The sequence below is a fragment of the Diabrotica undecimpunctata genome, chromosome 1, assembly GCF_040954645.1.
Source record: "Diabrotica undecimpunctata isolate CICGRU chromosome 1, icDiaUnde3, whole genome shotgun sequence".
NCBI lineage: Eukaryota > Metazoa > Arthropoda > Insecta > Coleoptera > Chrysomelidae > Diabrotica > Diabrotica undecimpunctata.
Window position 1 is genome coordinate 171,646,678 of NC_092803.1, and position 19,363 is coordinate 171,666,040.

The 19,363-nt window shown below is 33.4% G+C and overlaps 1 protein-coding gene and 1 non-coding gene across 2 annotated transcripts in view; both read right to left on the minus strand.

Annotated features, from left to right (window-relative positions):
- Positions 1–19,363, minus strand: part of LOC140432568 (probable G-protein coupled receptor frpr-1) — an 80,569-nt gene that overhangs the window by 2,284 nt on the left and 58,922 nt on the right. The window contains exons 5-6 of the mRNA XM_072520561.1: positions 2,605–2,743; positions 802–1,058 (exon numbers count right to left, since the gene is read on the minus strand). Coding sequence (XP_072376662.1) covers positions 802–1,058; positions 2,605–2,743 — 396 coding nt within the window. The remainder of the gene's footprint in view (positions 1–801; positions 1,059–2,604; positions 2,744–19,363) is intronic.
- Positions 14,831–14,904, minus strand: TRNAN-GUU (transfer RNA asparagine (anticodon GUU)). Its single transcript has one exon. It is a non-coding gene; the product is annotated as a tRNA-Asn (tRNA).

Here is a 19,363-nt window from a genome sequence, read left to right on the forward strand (position 1 = left end):
AACTACGTGCTTTTTCTACGTGCGAGTCCTCTTATTGCTGCTTTGACTGTTGCTGTTTATTGGATGGTTATGTCTACGTATTGGGTGAATGTTAACTTAACTGTACAGCTTTACCTCTATGATTTCTCTTTTCTTTTTGAATATATTTGCTTGTATCTTTGTATCTTTGCTGAATTAATTGCTGTTTTTCATTGGATACACCATTCTTCAATGTTATTCGATACTGTCTGTAGATTGTTGACCGCTACTTCACGTTTTTGTGTTTGGCCGCAATCACTGTGTCGTCTGCGTAAAGGCTAAGTAGTGTTCCTGGTGTTCTTGGAACATCTGCGGTATATATCAGACTCTGTCGAAGACTTTGCTAACATCTAGGAAGGCTGCTCTTGTCTACTGTTTTTTTTTATTGACGTGACGTATTATCTTTGGCTTCGTTTCTTCCTTTTTCAGTAAGTTCATGTTCTTTTTTTTGATTATTTTTAGTTTATTTTTAAATTTTGTTACAAGCAAGGTATAGTCGGTGGAAACATCTGCAACGGGAAAGGTTTTTGCACTTATAATGCTATTTCGGTATCATTATGTAGTCTATTTGATTTCTGAGACAATTTTTTTTTGTCTTGTGGCGATTTCCACGATTTCCATCTGCGATCTGGTAGTTTGAACCATGTATTTATAATATTCATATTATTATTTTGACAAAACATGATTCTGTTCTCTAACAAACAATAGTGAACGTGAATAGTGGCAACAGCTTAATATTAAAACTTGAACTTTATACTTATTGATTAATTGTAAATACTTTACCTAAACGTCTCCTTAAGTGCTCTACAGAATGCTGGACAAAACAGGTAGTATAATAAAAAATTTGCTGTTACATTAACAGCTCCTAGTAAGGTACATATTTCTCTGATGATTTCTATAACTACTTCGTCAATCCCTACGTTTGCCCCAAAAAATATTAAAGTGACTGCTCTAGTACGTGATATAAAGTTAGATGGTACTTCTACTATTATGAAGAGAACAATTATAATTACTAATGTAATCGTTAGGTTTCTGTGGTCCTAAAAAATAAAATATGCCTTAAAAATTGAATACGTTAGTATTATTAAAAAAAATAATATTCATATGATCAACAAACAATTATGCGAAATAATTCTGTCGTCTCGGGGGGTTTAAATGACGGGAAAACTTCTCCCACGCCGTACGCTCTGCACTAGGGTATTCGTGGTATACTCTTCAGTTCGGGACGTAGAAACTGAATGGTTTTCCTCTTAATTTCTTACATTAAAAATAAAATATTTGGTTTTTTATACGCACTTGCATCGAAGAGATAAGTAAAACGCCAACTTGAAGAAATACAAAGACAAACCTCAGAGTCTAGGTAAGTAGTAGGAGCAGAGCCCCGCTGATCGGCTCCTTAGAGGTTAGGGCTCTAGAAGAAACCGAGGTGAACTGTTGTTGGCTTGGAAATCAACTAATATTTATACATAATATTTTATGCAAGAAAACCACTGGTTTAAAGGCAGGTAAAGGAACTACAAGCTCAGTAAAGTAAGTAAAGCTTAATTTTTTCTAAAGGTTGGCCGCGCAAGTTTAAAGCTGCGGCACAAAATCAAGTACGGGAAGATCAGCGGAAAGGCTCGCAATGTTAACAAAAACGTAACGCATGATTGGCTAGAAAACGTGTGGCCTGCACTGACGGCACGATATGTGCCAGACGACATTTTCAATGCTGATGAGACTGGATTGTTTTTAAAATACACCAAACTTTAAAATTTAAATCGGAAAAGTGCGTTTGTGGAAAGCTCTCTAAGGAACGCATTACGGTTTTAGTTGCCGCTAAAATGACAAATTCAGTGAAAAGAAAATTGTTAGTTTGTTATAGGTTTTGAAGACTGGTCTTCAACAATGGAAATTTCACTACGACCGGTCAATGAAGGTAATAAATTATATTGATCTCACAAGAACCGTAAAAATGGCAAAAATCGCGCAAAATTCATTTATTGAACAGTTTTTTCGAAACTAACTTTATTTGCATCAAAATACAAAAATTGCATGCAAACGCTACACTCTTCGCCTTTAAAACGTATTTTGATTTCTTTTTCGAGAAGTCACTCTAATCAAAAGATATCGATTTTTTACCTCCGAATTGATAAAAATTTGACTCAACATTGATTTCTGGGGCGGAACTGACATTTAAAATCGTCGTTTATATCTACCCAAAAAGTGCTAATAAACATTTTTGTTCAAAACTATCTGATCTACATTTTTCATTTGAAATATTTTTTTCTATGGCCTACAGATTCTTGGTAAATCGATTTTTTTGCATTTTTATCCAGCTACAAGGGTGGTTTTAGGGAGAAGGTGGGCGGTTAAAGTGGTAAACCTTTATGCATCTTTTTTGAGTTATCAAAATTGATATTCTCGGTAAAATTCAGCTTGTTCGTATAATTTTTAGGGGTAAAATCTCGAACGACTGAACTATTATTAAGAGTTGGTAAGTAATTATAAATTAATGTAGTAATAGGAAATGTTACATAGCCGACGTTACAGCCCAGTATTTGATTGTAACATGTAACTTACAATGTATGACAAAATTCTACCAACCTGTCTTTTCCTTCCATTGCATTTAATTTTGCGTGCTTTTTGCAAGGTCCTTATTAAGAAGCTGTTTCCAATAATTAATATGGTTCCCGGTGTAATAGTAAAGATAACTAATAATATCCAGTTGTAGCAAGCATATAAGCTAAAAAAAGAATAATTAAATAATATATTATACACCTGTCCGCTCAACCACCCAGTGCCCTGACGCATTCAGTGTAATGCTAAAAGATTAGTGGGTTCATGATTGAAGCCACACGCTACTCAGAAAGGCATTTCAAATTCAGAGTATAAAATGCAAAATGTATTGGCGGCTTAAAACTCTTACTCGTAGTGAATCGAGTCGATCCATTTTGTATATTAAATGTAGCATTTAGAATTTCTTGGAAGTTACAGGAAGTTCAACTACTACTAAAAGAATTTAAAGTGGTGACAGTGAAAGCTTTCTGTTGGTTTTCTCTGGAGAGAGTATTGCTGAATCCTAGAATAGAGTTTTGTGTTAATTATTATTGACTCGAATATAAGAAATGAGGTGTCGGTATAATTTCTAATAGATAAATGAAAAATAGAGTTAAAGACAAATTGTAAAAACTATTGGTACGAGTCACGTATTACGTTCATTTATTATAGATGTACTTAGTTTTGCGAATGGAAGATAATGTTTCCGGGAGTTTATCCATTAAGACGGTTGTTGGGGTATTCTCTGTTCCTATGAGAAAAGAAAATATTATTTTCTGTACACTGTTTGACTGACAGGGATTATTTTGTAAATAGATGAGGGCCAAAAGTTTTACGAGTAATCTGAGATTAGGAAGTTAAAGGAGGTAGGTGCTTAAGAGTAACAAACGGTTTATCTCAATTTTCGGCAACTCTCGGATTTCACTACAAGTCCAATGGAAAAAAAGCTTAATAGTAGGTACCTAATAAAAAGATCTACAACTTTTGTATTTACAATTTTTTTACATAACCTAAAAATTTATGTGAAAAATTCATTTAATCGAGTGTTTGGTTTTTTATTTTTATTTTGTACAATTTTTTTTTGGTTCCGAGCCTTGTTTTCTTTTACAATGGGTAGGATGCTAACCTGGCCCATCAAGAATGAAAATACCATCAAAACATTTTCTTCAGGAAATCACCGAGAAAAAATTAAATTTAGAATCACTGTGGAACGACTCTACAAGAGAAATGTACCAAAGGAGGCTAGCACAGAAGATACAGCTGAAGCAAATAGACGACATCGAAGATACAAACGCAAGCTGGGAAAAATTAAAAAAAAAATTGAAGAAGCAGCAACAGAAGCTCTAGGAAAACGCAAAGTTATACTGAACAAAAGAAACAACAACAATACACCATGGTTCGGAAAAAAAGAAGAGAAATGTAAAGAGAAACGAGAGGCCTACACGAAGTACAAAACGTCAAGTACTCCAGAATCCCGAATCCAACGAACGGGAAAGGAACCTGATGGAACTGTTTAAAGCAATGGAAAAAATAATCAACACAGTAACGTACCTGAATTAAGACACGAAATAGAAATCAGTTTTTAGGAAGTAGAAATAGCCACAAATTCACTCAAAAATAGAAAGTCACCAGGACCAGACGGAATAACCAACGAACTTCTAAAACACGGAGGAGAAAGTATAACCCTAGAGATGACAAAACTTATACAAAAACTAATATTGCACTGCAAAATACCAGACGCATGGAGAAACAGCATAATGATACCAATGTTCAAGAATGAAGATAAAGAAGACCCCAACAATTATAGAGGTATAAATCTACTAAACACCGCACTTAAGCTTACCACAAAAGTCCTAACCAACAAAATCAATAAAATAAGTTTATCAGATGAACAACAAGGATTCAGATCCAGAAGATCCTGCGTAGACGCCTTATTTGTACTAAGACAAATCACAGAAAAGGCCATCGAGTACAATAAACCAGCATATCCATGTTTTAAAGACCTGACAAAAGCTTTCGATCGCATCCAAGTCGAAGACGTCTTACACCTACTGTATAAAAAAAACATACCAATCAATATTATACAAACCATCGAAAACACCTACTTCCATAATCGAATACAGGCAAAGGTAAATGGAAAACTAACACAATGCAAAGCTGCAACTGCAAAGCAGCAACTGCAAAGCAGAGTCAGGCAGGGTGACTCGTTAAGCCCACTTCTCTTTAATATAATAATGGACGAAATAATACAAGCAATAGGTAAAGGTCATGGCTACAGAATAGGGAACAAAGAAATCCAAATATTATGTTATGCAGACGACGCCGCATTAATCGCCGAGACAGAAGACGAACTAATAAGATTAACACATCTTCAATACAACAGCCAAGAAATACAATATGATCGTATCAGCAGAAAAAACCAAATGCATGACAACATCTAAATACCCACTACGATGTAAAATTGAGATTGATTGGAAGATAGTAAAGCAGGAAGCAAGGTTTAGATATCTGGGAATAGATATAACTAGTTACAGAGATGATGAAAAAGAAGTACGATAACAAAGCTTAAAAGCAAGTAAAGCGGCGGGATCTCTCTCTTAATGACACAATCTGGGAGAACAAACACCTAAGATAAGACACAAAAACAAGAATCGATAAAGCAGCAATTAGACCTATATTAATATACATGGCGGAGACAAGACCTGACACATCTAAAACGAGACCACTACTAGAAACAGCAGAGATGAAAATACTCCGACGAATATAAGGGACTATTTCACTCATCTTAAAATTTTCACATAATCTGACCAATCACAAACCAAAGACAGCTTGTGTTATCGCGAAAACACCAACTGTCTTTCAATTCTGATTGGTCTATCAGCTTCGTGTTTTCAACGACGTAACCATGGATACCGATCGCAAAGCAAAGTTTGACGTTTGCCAAAAAAATTATTGTAGCTGTATGCGTCAAAATGAGTCGTTTCGGTGGTACTTCAAACGAAGTTATAAACCAAAACATTGAAGAAAATATACCGAGTAACACAAGAAAATCTAAATCTTATATATGGAGACAATTTATGATGTTCTGTGTGGATCGCAACTACAAATTAGATGCAGAAAATAACAACGAAAGACTAGCATTCATTCTAAAAGACTGGGCCTTCAACATGCGAAAAATTGATGGTAGTGATTACAAGGAGAGTGTTATTAAAACCATATGGAACACTACTGCAAAATTGGTACAAGAAAAATATTTCTGTGAGTATCAGAGACATATTGATCCCTTCAAAGATATAACCTTCAAGGAAGCGAGAGCGGCTCGTGATAGTAACAGAAAATTGTTGCAAACTGTACCCGATAAAAGGAAAATGAGTTCTGTCGCTATGACTTCGGATGAATATAAAAATATGTGCTTACAATGGGACGAAGACATGCCAGAGGGACTCCAAAAGAAGTTTTTTCATATAGCTGCCGTAGAATTAGCTTGGAGAGGTAACGAAGCAAGTTTTTCCATGTTACATTTTTTCAAGGAAGAGACTAACAACAAAGGCTGTTTAACAAACAGAATTACATATGACCCGATATTCTCCAAAACCCGCCAAGGTGGTGATAAAAACTGTGCAGATAATAAATGGCTTACTCAAAATTTGAAGAATCCTGAAATGTGTCCTGTGAGATTATACCGGAAACATATCGAAAAGCCAAACTATTACCAATCTGACTTTTTCTGACTGTGAATGGCAAGTGGAATAAATATAATAATAGTAATTGGTACAAGAATTGTCCTATTGGTATTAATACAATATCCAAATGGACAAAAATGTCTGCAGAAAAGATAGGATTAGACACTAAAAAAGTGAAAATAATGAATCACTCTAATCGTGCCACTGCAGTTAGTCAGTTACTACAATCTGGCGTTAGTGAACAACAAGCTATGAAAATTACTGGACATGGAAGTTCGAACTCGATAAAACCGTATTTACATCTTAGTGCCGAACATCATCAGAACATACTGAATACTTTTAGGAATACTCCAAGTACATCAAGTAATAATAGCAACAATACCACCTAATCCACCTAATAACGGTCATACTATTTAAAATTTTTACAATTGCACCGTTTATAATAATTATAGTCGAGAATAATGTATTTTTTTCGTGTACAAATTATTTATTGTTATAGGTAAAAAATAATTATAGCAAATTATTTAAAGTTATAATAAATATTTCATGATTATGACTAATTATGAATTATTAAAAAAATGGGTAGATTTGGGTTACCTAGATCAAAATGTATTATTATTAAATTCCTTCCTCTCATTCTACTGAATTTTTGACCTATCACTTTGTTCATGAAATAGTCTAATAAAATACCACTCGTGATTTAATTTAGCTTATAAGTCTGTCTTTTATTTCTAAACTCAACTGAGTTTCTTAAAGAAAACACCAAGTGTCAAGCCACTCAGTTTCGTTTAGAAGTAAATCGACAGACTTATCGCGAAAATTGAATCACTAGTGGTATTACTATTGAAAAGTCTGTTGGATAGGGAGAGAAGCGAAAACATAGGAAGAGCATGCAATATAGAAGACATAAATGGATGGGAGAAAAAACGGAAATAGGAGTGGAACGAACACATTAAATGGCAGAGGATAGGATAGTACGAATAGCACGAGATAAGTCACCAAATGGACCAAGTATTGGCATACCAAGAAAAAGATGGTGCGACAATTTAAACAATTTAGGAGGCCAATATTGAAGAAGAAACAGGTTTTAAAGCCTACATACAAGAAGGAAGAAGAAGAAAACAATTTTTTTTAAAGAAATTTAGTCAAAACTTACCTTTTTATGTTCCCAATTATTCTGTATTTTTTTTTTTTATTTAAAATATTTATTTTCCTCTTATTTTGATTTTTTTTAAATTGGCTTTGGATTGCTTGATCCATTCAGCCACGATATATAATAAATAATGTTTGCTATAATATAAGGATATTATATACATATGCGCACATATACACACTTATGCATGCACATACATATATAGGTATTAATAAACAAAAAAAAACATACCAAAAGGAAGTGGAAACATTAAATTGACCTGTATTTATACTCTATATCCAGGGCCCTAACCAACATAAATTAATTTGCCAATTTGAAATAGACAAATAGTACTAAATCCTATTAATAAATACTTCATTTATTTATTTCTTTATTCATCAAATCTTTTTTCACAGAGCTAAGACATAAACCCGACTCAACACCTCGGAGGTTTAGGCCCTCTTTGTGAATATTTTTTTTCTTCTTTATTTATTTTATTTATTTCTATTTTACCTTTGTTTTGAACTAACCTAACTAATCTAGCCATTCTATTAACTTTTTTAATAGCAATACTAGATTTAATAGTGTTGAGCAGCTTCTATTTTACCTTTGTTTTGAACTAACCTAACTAACCTAGCCATTCTATTAACTTTTTTAATAGGAATACTAGATTTAATAGTGTTGAGCAGCGCATTCTCACTTAAAGTAGTATTCACTCCAGGAACGAGACCTTTTTTTCTATTAAATAATTTGGAATACATACTAGTAGGTTATTTTTCTCGAAAAAATCTTCATTAACTAACTTATTATTAACATAATATGAATTGTCTTTTAATACGATTTTTTAATAAAGAATATTATGTATTACTTTATAAGAAATATTCTTCTTAGATGTTATGTCTTTAGTATCCTCCTCTACGAAGTAGAAAGCTGGAGTCTTACAGAAGATGCCATAAAACGATTAGAGGCATTTGAAAATATGGTTCTACAGACATATGTTAAGGGTCTCATTAATACACCATACAACTAACATAACCATTCTCCAGAGACTAAAAGACAAAGAAATTATTTAACATCGTAAAGAACAGATAACTGGCTTACTTCGGCCAAATTATGTATAACAGTAGATACTGACTTCTACAGTTCGTTATGCAAGGCAAGATTAAGGGCAAGGTAAGCTTTGGACGTAGAGGTATATCCTGACCAATCTTAGGAAATGGACTGGTCTAAAGTTAACTGATCTATTTCGAGCTCCTGTGAATAGAATAAGATAGGTCAGTGTGGTAGCCAACATCACTAGGAGATAGACAGATTTGGAAGAAAAGGATAAGACGTCTATAATATTTTGTGAAAGTTATATAATCTCTTTTAAATTATATGCGTAGTTGCCTATTCATTGCTATTTTAAGATAACTTATATACCCAGAAGATCTACGGAAAATTTTAGCCCATCAAAAGGTATTTCATAGAAAAGTGGGGAAGAAGTTAGGGTTGTCTGGGTCTTACTACCTGTTGATTATTTTGTAGCAAAAACCAAAACCGTTGGACAGTAATCGAGATAAAGAGAAGCAAACGATATTGTTCCTAAAAATGCACGTGCAGGCTGATATACTTAAATAGTTTTTGACAAATTTACTTCAAAATAAACTTTGGGAATCGACATAGCAAGTTAAATACTTCTTCTCATAACGCCGTCTCCTTTCGAAGGTTGGCAATCCAAATGAAAATTGTAGTTTTGGAAACTGCTGCGCGAAAGATTTCTGCGGATGAGCGGTCCATCTCCTCAGGTCTATCAGCCACGAGTTTTGGCGTTTTCCTACTGATCTTTTGCCCTGTACTTTTCCTTCCAGTATAACTTGAAGTAATTTGTATCTTTCACCTCTCAACACATGACCCAAGTATTGCATTTTCCTCTGATTATTCTTAGTAATTCTTTTTGTTTACATATGCGACAAAGTACCTCAACATTAATAACTCTTTGTACCCATAGAATTCTCAGCATTTGTCTGTATATACATCTTAAAGGAATTTATTCTTTTTTCTATTTCAGAGTCCATCGTCCAACTTTCACAGCCATACAGTAAGACAGAAAAAAAAGTAATATCTGATCATTCGGATTCTAAGCTGCAGACTAAGGTCTGATCTTGTAAAAAATGTTTTCATGCTCATGAATGCTTTCCTTGCTTGTTCGATTCTTGATAGGATTTCTTTTTTGGATTACACTGACTATTGATATTTGCTCCCAAATATTTTATGGAATTTACCTGTTCTATTATTTGACCCTTGGCATACACATGTAGGTTTATTGATGTCTTTGAAAATACTAAAGTTTTAGTTTTGGAAACGTTTAGATGTAAACCGAAGATTTCGCTGTGGTGAACTACCGCATTTATTATATTTTGTAGTTCTTGTGCGTTGCTTGTTGTCTATGCTGATTCCGTTAATCTTAATTCCGTTTTGGGCCTCGTCTAATGCTTCTCTGATTATAGACTCCGAATATAAATTAAACAGTAGCAGTGATAAGACGCAACCCTGACTCACTCCTCGTCGGATTTGTATATATTCGGATGTTGTGTGCCCTATTTCAATTATTGCCGTTTGGTGCCGGTATAGTTCTCAGATAATTCGCAAGTCTTGTTCGTCAACTCCACTTGTTCTCAAAATTTCGATCATCTTTTGATGGTTAACGCAGTCAAATGCTTATCGATAGTCAATAAGACATGCATATACATCTACATTCATGTCTCTGCATCGTTGCGTTAACACATTTAAAGCAAAAAGAGCCTATCGTGTTCCCAATCCGTTTCGAAATCCGAATTGAGTGTCACTCATCTGGAACTCGCACTTCTTGTAAATTCGTGTATGGATAATTCTGAGAAAAGTTTTCAGGACATGAGACATTAAGCTTAATATTCGATAATCATCGCATTGTGAGAAATTCGATTTTTTAGTAATGCTACGAATGTTGATTTTAGCCAGTCTGTTGGTATTTTACCTGTGTCATATAGCTTATTGAATAGTGCTTTTTTTAAGTCTAGGCTTTTACTTTCGTTATCTACAATTAGTTTTAGTATTTTGACATTGATATTGTCTGGACCGGTGGCTTTTCCTTGTTTCTGAGATTTTACTGCGTGAATCACTTCTTCTTTGGTTATTTCTGGGCCTTTTTCATTTATTCGATTATCTGTGGATGGTCTAGAACAGCGGTCGGGGAACATTTTTAATCATTACCCCAAAATATTTTTATGTAAGTTGATATTACCCCATGGCGAAGAGCAAGAAAAAACGAAATCGCCTCTTTTTAGAATCTTTTATGTTATAGCCCCCATGATAATTTTGAAAAGAAAACAATAATTAAAAATTTAATTTAAACATCATTTATTCAATTTATCAATGTAATACCTAGTAATCCATAACTTTCACCCCCACAGAAAATATAAGTTAATGATAATTTCTTGTTATTTTGTCATACAAGAAAAATATCATATGAATTACAAAATAACGAGAAATTATCATTTGCTTATATTTTCTGTGGGGGCGAATTTTCATGGGAGAGGTTTCATGTTCGATACAATTGCTTCAAAATTGGGACTTGGTGTAAGAGCGATTTGAACACAGTTTTCAGCGTTTAATCGATTTCTGTTTTTCGTTTTTATGTTCATTGGAGTAGAAAAGCCTTGTTCGCACAAATATGTTGTTCCAAATGGCAACAATTTTTTAACCGCATCTTCATGTACAATTTTGAAAGCCTTTGCAGCTTTTGACATCCAAAAAGATAACAGATTTGGTTTACTCTCAAATTGAATATTAGATCGAAGTTCAAGAATTGCTTCTGCTAAACCTGAAGGTTCTTCTTGTATCATAGCAATTTCACATGTAAAACGATCTGCAATGCAACTGAGAGTAAGTGTATCAAGATCTGGAAAGTAATCTGAAAACCGCTTTCTGAGTTTGATAAGATGTCTTACAATTGTATCATTGATGTCAACAAGAGTAATATTTTCGCAATCTTCCAAAAACAAAGCCAACCTTGAAAAAGTAGCTGTCTTTTTCGGTTCTATTTTCTATCTCCAATATTGCAGCTTTAACCCAAACGCTGACACTATTTCTCTCGCTGAAATGATATTAATATTCTTTCCTTGCAATTCTTTGTTTAATATATTTATACTCTCAAAAATGCCCGCTAAATATGCGAGATATGCAACCCAGGAAGAGTTTTTAACTTATCTGCGAGAATATGTTTTTAATCAACCATAAAAATTTCGACTTCAGTTTTGAGAGTCCATACTCGATTTAGTACATTTCCGCGAGAAAGCCACCTTACTTCTGTATAATAACGTAGGTCCGTATATTCAGCTTCACTGTCCTGACATAATTCACGAAATAGCGGCGTGTTTAGTGCATGTCCCTTGATAAAATTTACAATCTTGATGACATCATGCATGACAGCTTCCAGTGTAGGTTCTAAATATTTGACCATAAGGGCCTGGCGATGGATCATACAGTGAGTAACTTCAATATTTGGGTTATTTTTTTTTACAAAAGCCGAAAAACCATTAATATGGTCCAGCATAGCTGGAGCTCCATGCAAAGATTCAGAAATACAGTTTTCCCATTTTAAACTTTGCGCATTGAAATATTCATTTACTTTATTGTAAACATCAATTCCACGAGATCTCAACTCCAGAGGAGAACAAAACAGCAATTCCTCTTCAAAATTATCTACACCTATGTAGCGAACATATACCATTAACTGTGAATTGCTACGAAAATCAGTTGTCTCATCAAGCTGAATAGCAAAATATTGAGCCTGTTTAATACGAAAATAACCTGTTCCTTTACATTTTCTGTTAATATAGAAATTTGTTCTTTCACAATTTTCGCAGACAAGGGCACTGAATTCAGTTTCTTTGCTTCTTTTTGACCACACATAATCTCTGCCATTTTTACAGCAGCTGGTTTAACCAAATCTTCACCAATAGTGTATGGTTTCTTATTTCGTGCAATCAATCAGGCTACTTCAGAGCTAGCCCTTGATGCTGAACAAGTTGCTATTCAATATTTGTCTTTTAACAGGTATTTCTAAATTTGCAATGTATTCTCGCGGTTTGGAAGATAGGTGTGAATGCAAATTATCTAAATTGTAAATGTTTCTTCAATTGACTTTTTTTTTTAAAGATTCTGAAGTCAGTACCTTCACACATACAACACACTCTGGTTTCATTGTACCATTGTCTTCTATTTATGTAAAGCCGTAATTAAGGAATTCGTCTTGGTATGTTCTTTTTCTATTTGCTGCCATCTTAAGGGAGACAGAAAATAATAGTTGTAAAATAGTTGAATTAAATTTTTAAATTGCGGCTTACCTTGATTGATATATCGATGATTAATGATAAAATGGTGATCTTGTCAGCAACTAATTAGTAAAAACTTGCTCTCTGACTCTATTTCTGAATGTATTTGTATCTTGACGGCATAGCACGAACTGAGCAGGTAGTCGGGGCCGGGACTGTGCTTTACTTCGCAAAGATATAACTCGAGAACACTATAGTGGTGGAGAGTAAGTTGGCGTGGCCTGCATATGTCGCTAAATTGTTTAAGTTGAAAAAATACTAACAGGTTTATAAAATAGCAAATTAAGAATATATACTTTTTATTCACAAAAGTTTCATTTTTACCCCAAAAAATTTAATTTTTACCCCATTTGGGGTAATTTACCCCGGTTCCCCGACCGCTGGTCTAGAACAAGGTCTATCGTCGTCAAAAAGAGATTGTATTATGTATTCTTTCCATCACTCTAGTTTGTCTTTTGTACTCATAATTAATATATACTAATAATATATACTAATAATACTATCTGTATTTTAATATGTATCAGTCAGCTCTAAAATAAAAATATTATTATTGTCTCTCATGAAGAGTATGTTTAACGTCACGTTAACCTCAAAAACTAAAATCGAATGATATGTTAGTACAGTGTTACAAAATAATAATTTTGTTTATTGTGCTGAAACAAATTTGGTTATACCCGTAATAAAACTGTAGAGACTAGAAGATTATTAATTTTCAGATTATCGGCATGGATGAATCTGTTTGTATTAGATGATAAACACGTGTATGAAATAAAAAAAAACAGCTTTGAGCCGTTTAGTGGAGTCTAACAAGAACAAGATCGACAATAAATACAGAAAATTTGAGTCATATTGTAAAAAACTTCAAAATCTATGTTTCATGAATTTACAATTTTTTGGTTTACATAATTATTAAAAAAAATCAAATTCGAGATTTTTCGTTTTTTTGCATTTTCTAAAAAAATCGCTACAATAATGTATATATTTTTTACGCAATCCGAAAGTAGAGATTTCAACAAACAAAAAACACACCAACAGATATTTTGACTTGAGAAATTTTTATTAAAAATTGGGCCTTTTCGATATTAAATCAAAATAAGGGGAAAACTAAATATTTTAAATAAAAAAATTACAGTGTGTTTCGGACATAAAAATGTTTCACAAAATTTCGTGAAGAAAAAAAATTGTTTGTGGAAGATAAAAAGAAAAAACCAAAAACTCGGGTTATTCAAATTGTTCGCAAAAATTTTGAGGTTATGGGAAAGAAAGTATGAATAGAAAAAGATCTTTTTATTACCCACAACTTTGCCATTTCATTTAGAGAGAAATCGTGATAAACCATTTTTACCCTTAAAAACTCACCCCCTTTCACTTCCCGACCTCAGACCGCCGTAAATTATTTTTGCTTAAATTTTTGTTATATTTTCATCATTTTACAATGAATTCCATCCTGTTGCAAATTTTTTTTGGTCTCAAAAATTATCGGCCCTGGTCTAAAAAAAATTAATTTTATTAATTAATTAAAATAGCTGTTTATATCTTTATTGTACATTTAATACGAAGAAACAAGACACAATACAATAAGTCCGTAACTCAACACGAAAAACCAGCCCACTTTTGTTTGAAAAGCCCATAAAAAGTTGGTTTCCCTTTCCCAGAAAAGATTTGTGTACCTTTCGATTTGTCATTTTTTATACGTTCAGGATAAGCTTTGAAATTTTCTTAGCATCAACTACATATAATTTACATTACAATTCGGTCTTTCAAGAAGCAATTTTAACTTAACCTTATTCTTAATGTTGATCTTATGCAGCTTGAAATAATGAATGTAATTATATTTTTTAACCGCGAATATTTACTGTACTGTTGCAGGGTATGAAGTATCTCACTTTTTTATGTTAGATATCAACTTTCTTCCTTTTTTGAATCTTTGGCAAAACCTCCTTATTGCGGAACCAAGTCTCTCTTAAATGCAGATTTCTTTTTTAATATCATATTAAAGTGTTTACTTTGAGCGTAAGGGACTCAAAATATTTACCTTCCGCATGCTTCCACTAGTTTCAAAAATTTATAGCAATTTTTGGTTTATTTATTAAAAAAAAAATTTGCGCCCCCGGGTGGGCTCGAACCACCAACCTTTCGGTTAACAGCCGAACGCGCTAGCCGATTGCGCCACGGAGGCTATAAAGATGAGTGTTATATTGTATACTGTTAAATCGTTAAAATACCATTAAACAATTTTGAAATCAAAATAAAAAATATAATAATTGACTAAGAATGCATACAAATTAATTATCGGAAAGGTTATATATCTACAGCATCTTCAAGATTTTTTAACAGAACTATTGTACGTTTTATTTGAAGGACAATATCAATATGCTGCCAAAGAATATAGACGCTTATGCTGCTTCGGCATGCAGGTGGCTGTAGAAAGTCCACAACAGCTAGAAAGGACGAAATACCGAAATATTTTGATAACAGATTTAGTGCCCAAAAAATAATACACTGTATTAATCTTAAATGTTTTACTTATACAATTTGCTTCTATTAATTTAATTTGAGAAGTTTTGAGAAGTGGAATCCTTATAGGCATCCGAGGTTTACGATGCAGAATAAAGCTTGAAGAAGAAACCAAACAAAAGAACCCTTAGGTAGCTAAAAGACAACATGGATAAATTCGGAGGTGGTTCAACCATGGTTTTAGGTGAAATAAGTAATATCTACTGAAATGGTAATTTTAGTAACACCGACATTAAATGAGAAAGGACGGAAACTTAGTTATTTTACCCATTATTGTGCCAATTTCTCAATAAATCTGAGATTTTCTTGTAATAGACGATAATGATCGAATTATTAACGCGAATTTTTAGAACACGAAATTCTGATTAACAAACGAATTGAACGTTTTCCTAATATGAGTCCTATCAATTTTTTTTGGACGAGTGATTTGGGAAAACGCATAAGATAATGACAAGAAAGAATAATAAGAAAACAATTGGCCAATACTTAATTAGAAGACTATCTTAGTGGCAATGTATAAGATTATCCACAAAACCTAATATTGGCCTACTTTATTTGAAGACTAGGTGATAATGTGTAATGAAATAAACGTGGAAATCGGCTGGTTGACTCATGTATTAATAAAGAACTCAAAATTGCAAATACCTTGTTCAAACTTCCTAAACGTAGATTATGCACATCGGAGTCACCAGCTGACAATAAGAACAAAATAGTCAGAAATCAAATACATTATATTATCGGCAACAGAAGATATAGAAATTCTATAATATCATCCAAAACTTATCCAGGAGCGGACATATTATCCGATCACAATCCGGTTGTTTTGTCGATAAGAGTGAAACTGAAGAGTGTAAAGCACCCTAGCACCAAGAAAATCATGGATATAAGGTGACTTAAACAAGACAACACATATGCGGAAACGAAATTTAAAATAAAAGAAAACTTAAGGAAAGTCAAAAAAGGTAATGCAGCAACTCTAACTATTGACCAAAAGTGGGGAAAAATTCAACATTCATTTGTGTCAGTTGGAAAAGAAACCCTCAAACCACTTGGGGAAAAAACAAAACCTTGGATGACAGCAAAAATTCTTGAACTTATGGAAGAACGAAGAAAACATAAATAAAAGACCTGAATAAATACAAAGAAATTCAGAAAAACATCAGAAAAAAAATTGGAGAGGCAAAAGAGAGGGGCTCTCCGACCAATGCAAGAAAATAAAAGATCTGGATAAAAAGTATGATAGCTTTAATTTACACAAAAAAATCTAAGAAATGGTTCTAGAAAAAGCACAAGAACGAATATCCTTAAAAATGATAAAGGAGATATTATTACTGATATGAAGGATTGTGTCACTGGATCAATTACATTAAAAAGCTATTTAATGATGAAAGAGAAGAACTATCATTCGAAACAACAGGGGATACCGGACCATCAATATTACGAGAAGAAGTGATGTATGCCATCAAAAACACAAAAGAGGACAAAGCTACCGAAACAGATGATGTGCCCATTGAATTATTAAAACTCATTGATGAAGTTGTTATTGATGTAATGGTTGAACTCTTTAATCTAATATATCAGACTGCCACAATCCCCAGACAATGGCTGCAATCGACCATTGTGGCAATACCCAAAAAGTCAAGTGCAATGTTCTGCTCAGATCACAAAACAATAGCTTTAATGAGTTACACCTTTAAAACAATATACAGCAATACACATATTATTTTGAAAATAATACACAGCAGAATTGCTAAAACTCTTGAATATGAAATTAGCGGCACACAATTTGGCTTTAGAAATTGTATGAGCACAAGAGATGCTTTGTTCGCCTTGAATTTGCTGGCACAGAGATGAATGGATATGAATCAGGACATGTACTTATGTTTTGTAGATTTTGAAAAGACAGTTGGTACGGTTCAACATAAAAAGCTTCAACAGAAATATTAAAAAGCAAAAATATTGACAGTCGTGATATGAAAATTATATCTAATCTATATTGGAATCAAACTGCCAAGGTAAGAGTTGAAAACCAGAATACCCGAGATATCAAAATATAAAAAGAAGTCCGCCAGGGTTGAGTGTCACCACTACTCTTCAATGTCTACAGTGAAGCGGTATTTAAAGAAGCGCTCTCAGATTCAATAGAAGGTATATCTATCAATGGAGAAGTTTTGAATAACTTGCGTTTTGCAGAATATGCAGTACTATTGACAGATAACAACAATGATTTACAGAACGTAATGCAACAACTTCATGAATGCTGTCACGAATACTGAAGGATGAATTTGAAAAAAAAACTAAATGCATGATCATGACTAAATCATCAGATGCAAACATCCAATTGATTATTGAGGATACTGTAATTGTGAGTATGGATACCTACAAATACTTAGGAACATGGAAGAAATTAAGACACGTATTGAAATACCACGTGCATCATTCGTTAAACTTAAAAAGTTTTTTTGTTGTCGGGATATAAGGTTAGGACTACGCTTAAGAATGCTTCGATGTTACGTATTCACTACACGTGTTTATGATTTGGAAGCATGGACATTAAAAGAAGTACATCTAAATAAGTTACAAAAAGGTGTTACAGAATAATCTTACGAATATCATGGATTTAAAGAATGTCAAACGCAGATGTTATTAAAAGAATAGGAAATGAATCTGAAATAATATTAACTCTGAAAAGAAGAAAACTTGAGTACTTAGACCATGTTATGAGAGGGCAAAGATACTCATTATTGCAGCTTATTATACAAGGCAAAACTCAAGGAAAGCGAAATGTGGGAAGACAAAGAATATCGTGGTTTAAGAACTTGAGGGGATGGTTTGAATGCAGTAGTGAAGAACTATTTAGAGCGGCAGTAAACAGAATCCGCATAGCCATGATGATTTCCAACCTTTGATAGAAGATGGAACTTAAAGAAGAAGATTTTTTTGTACTTATTTGTTGGGTCATGTATTCGTCAAGTTAAGAAGGTGGTATGTGACCTAAAACAGGTAGAAAATGTGTGGGGGTTGGTTTAATAACACCAGCAATCATTCTTATAGTGTTATTTAGTTGAGTATCTATTTTATATATGTGCAGGATATTGAGCTGGACTGAAGGACAATGCGCTGCTGGTGAATAAACTAGACAAAGCAGATGAGCGTAGAGTAGAAGCAGATGCTCACCAAGTCATACCCCATAGATTTTGAATAATGTGGAATCTTGTTTTTAATTTTTCTGCAGTTTTTGTTAGATCTTCTCTAAAGGATAAGGTTCTATCATCAAGCGGCACACCAAGGTATTTGAAATTTTTACTGTGGGTTTTTTCAAATTGTATATTGAGCTCTCGTTTCATAAGTTTATTATTTAGGTAAAAGCAAGGGACTTACATTTTATTTAAATTTGGCAGAAATCTTCACTTGCTAAAATGGTCTCTTATTTTTTCAAGTCAATTGTTAAGATTTCGTCTGACTGTTCAATAGAGTAACACCTTCTTGCAAGCACCCAGTTGTCTGCGTAGCCATATTTTCTTGATCTTGTTTCTGGCATGTCTGACATGTACAACTTAAAGAGGAGTGGAGCAAGAACTGATTTCTATGGTAGCCCGTTCTTTAGTTTCCTTAGGGAGCTGATATTGGATACCATGACGACTTGTAATATTCTATTAGCATATCGTCTATCAGTCGGGCTGTTAGTTTGCATGGAATTGTACGAATAAACTTATATATCACGCTCTCTTCAAACTGTATCATGGGCTGCTGACAAGTTTTAAGATTTTGACTTTTCGTTGAAATCCTGCCTCAATATGGGTGGTTAGTGATAGGACTTCATCTGGACAGCTCCGTTTGGATCTAAACACAGCTTTTTCAACATGAACTAGTTCGAAGAGTCGCATGCTGATTCTGTTATAGATTAGTTGTTTTAGTAGCTTGTATGTTGCAGACAGCAGAGTTATTAGTCTGTGGCTCTTAGGATTATCGCATGATTTATCTGATTTTAAATTCCTATGGGACATTACCAGTTTTTATAATGTCTGTAAAGAATTGAGACCACCAGACTTTTGTAAACTTACCCAAAATTCAAATCTTGAATATGTTGCCTGTATGAATCCATTTCAGATAAGTAAAAA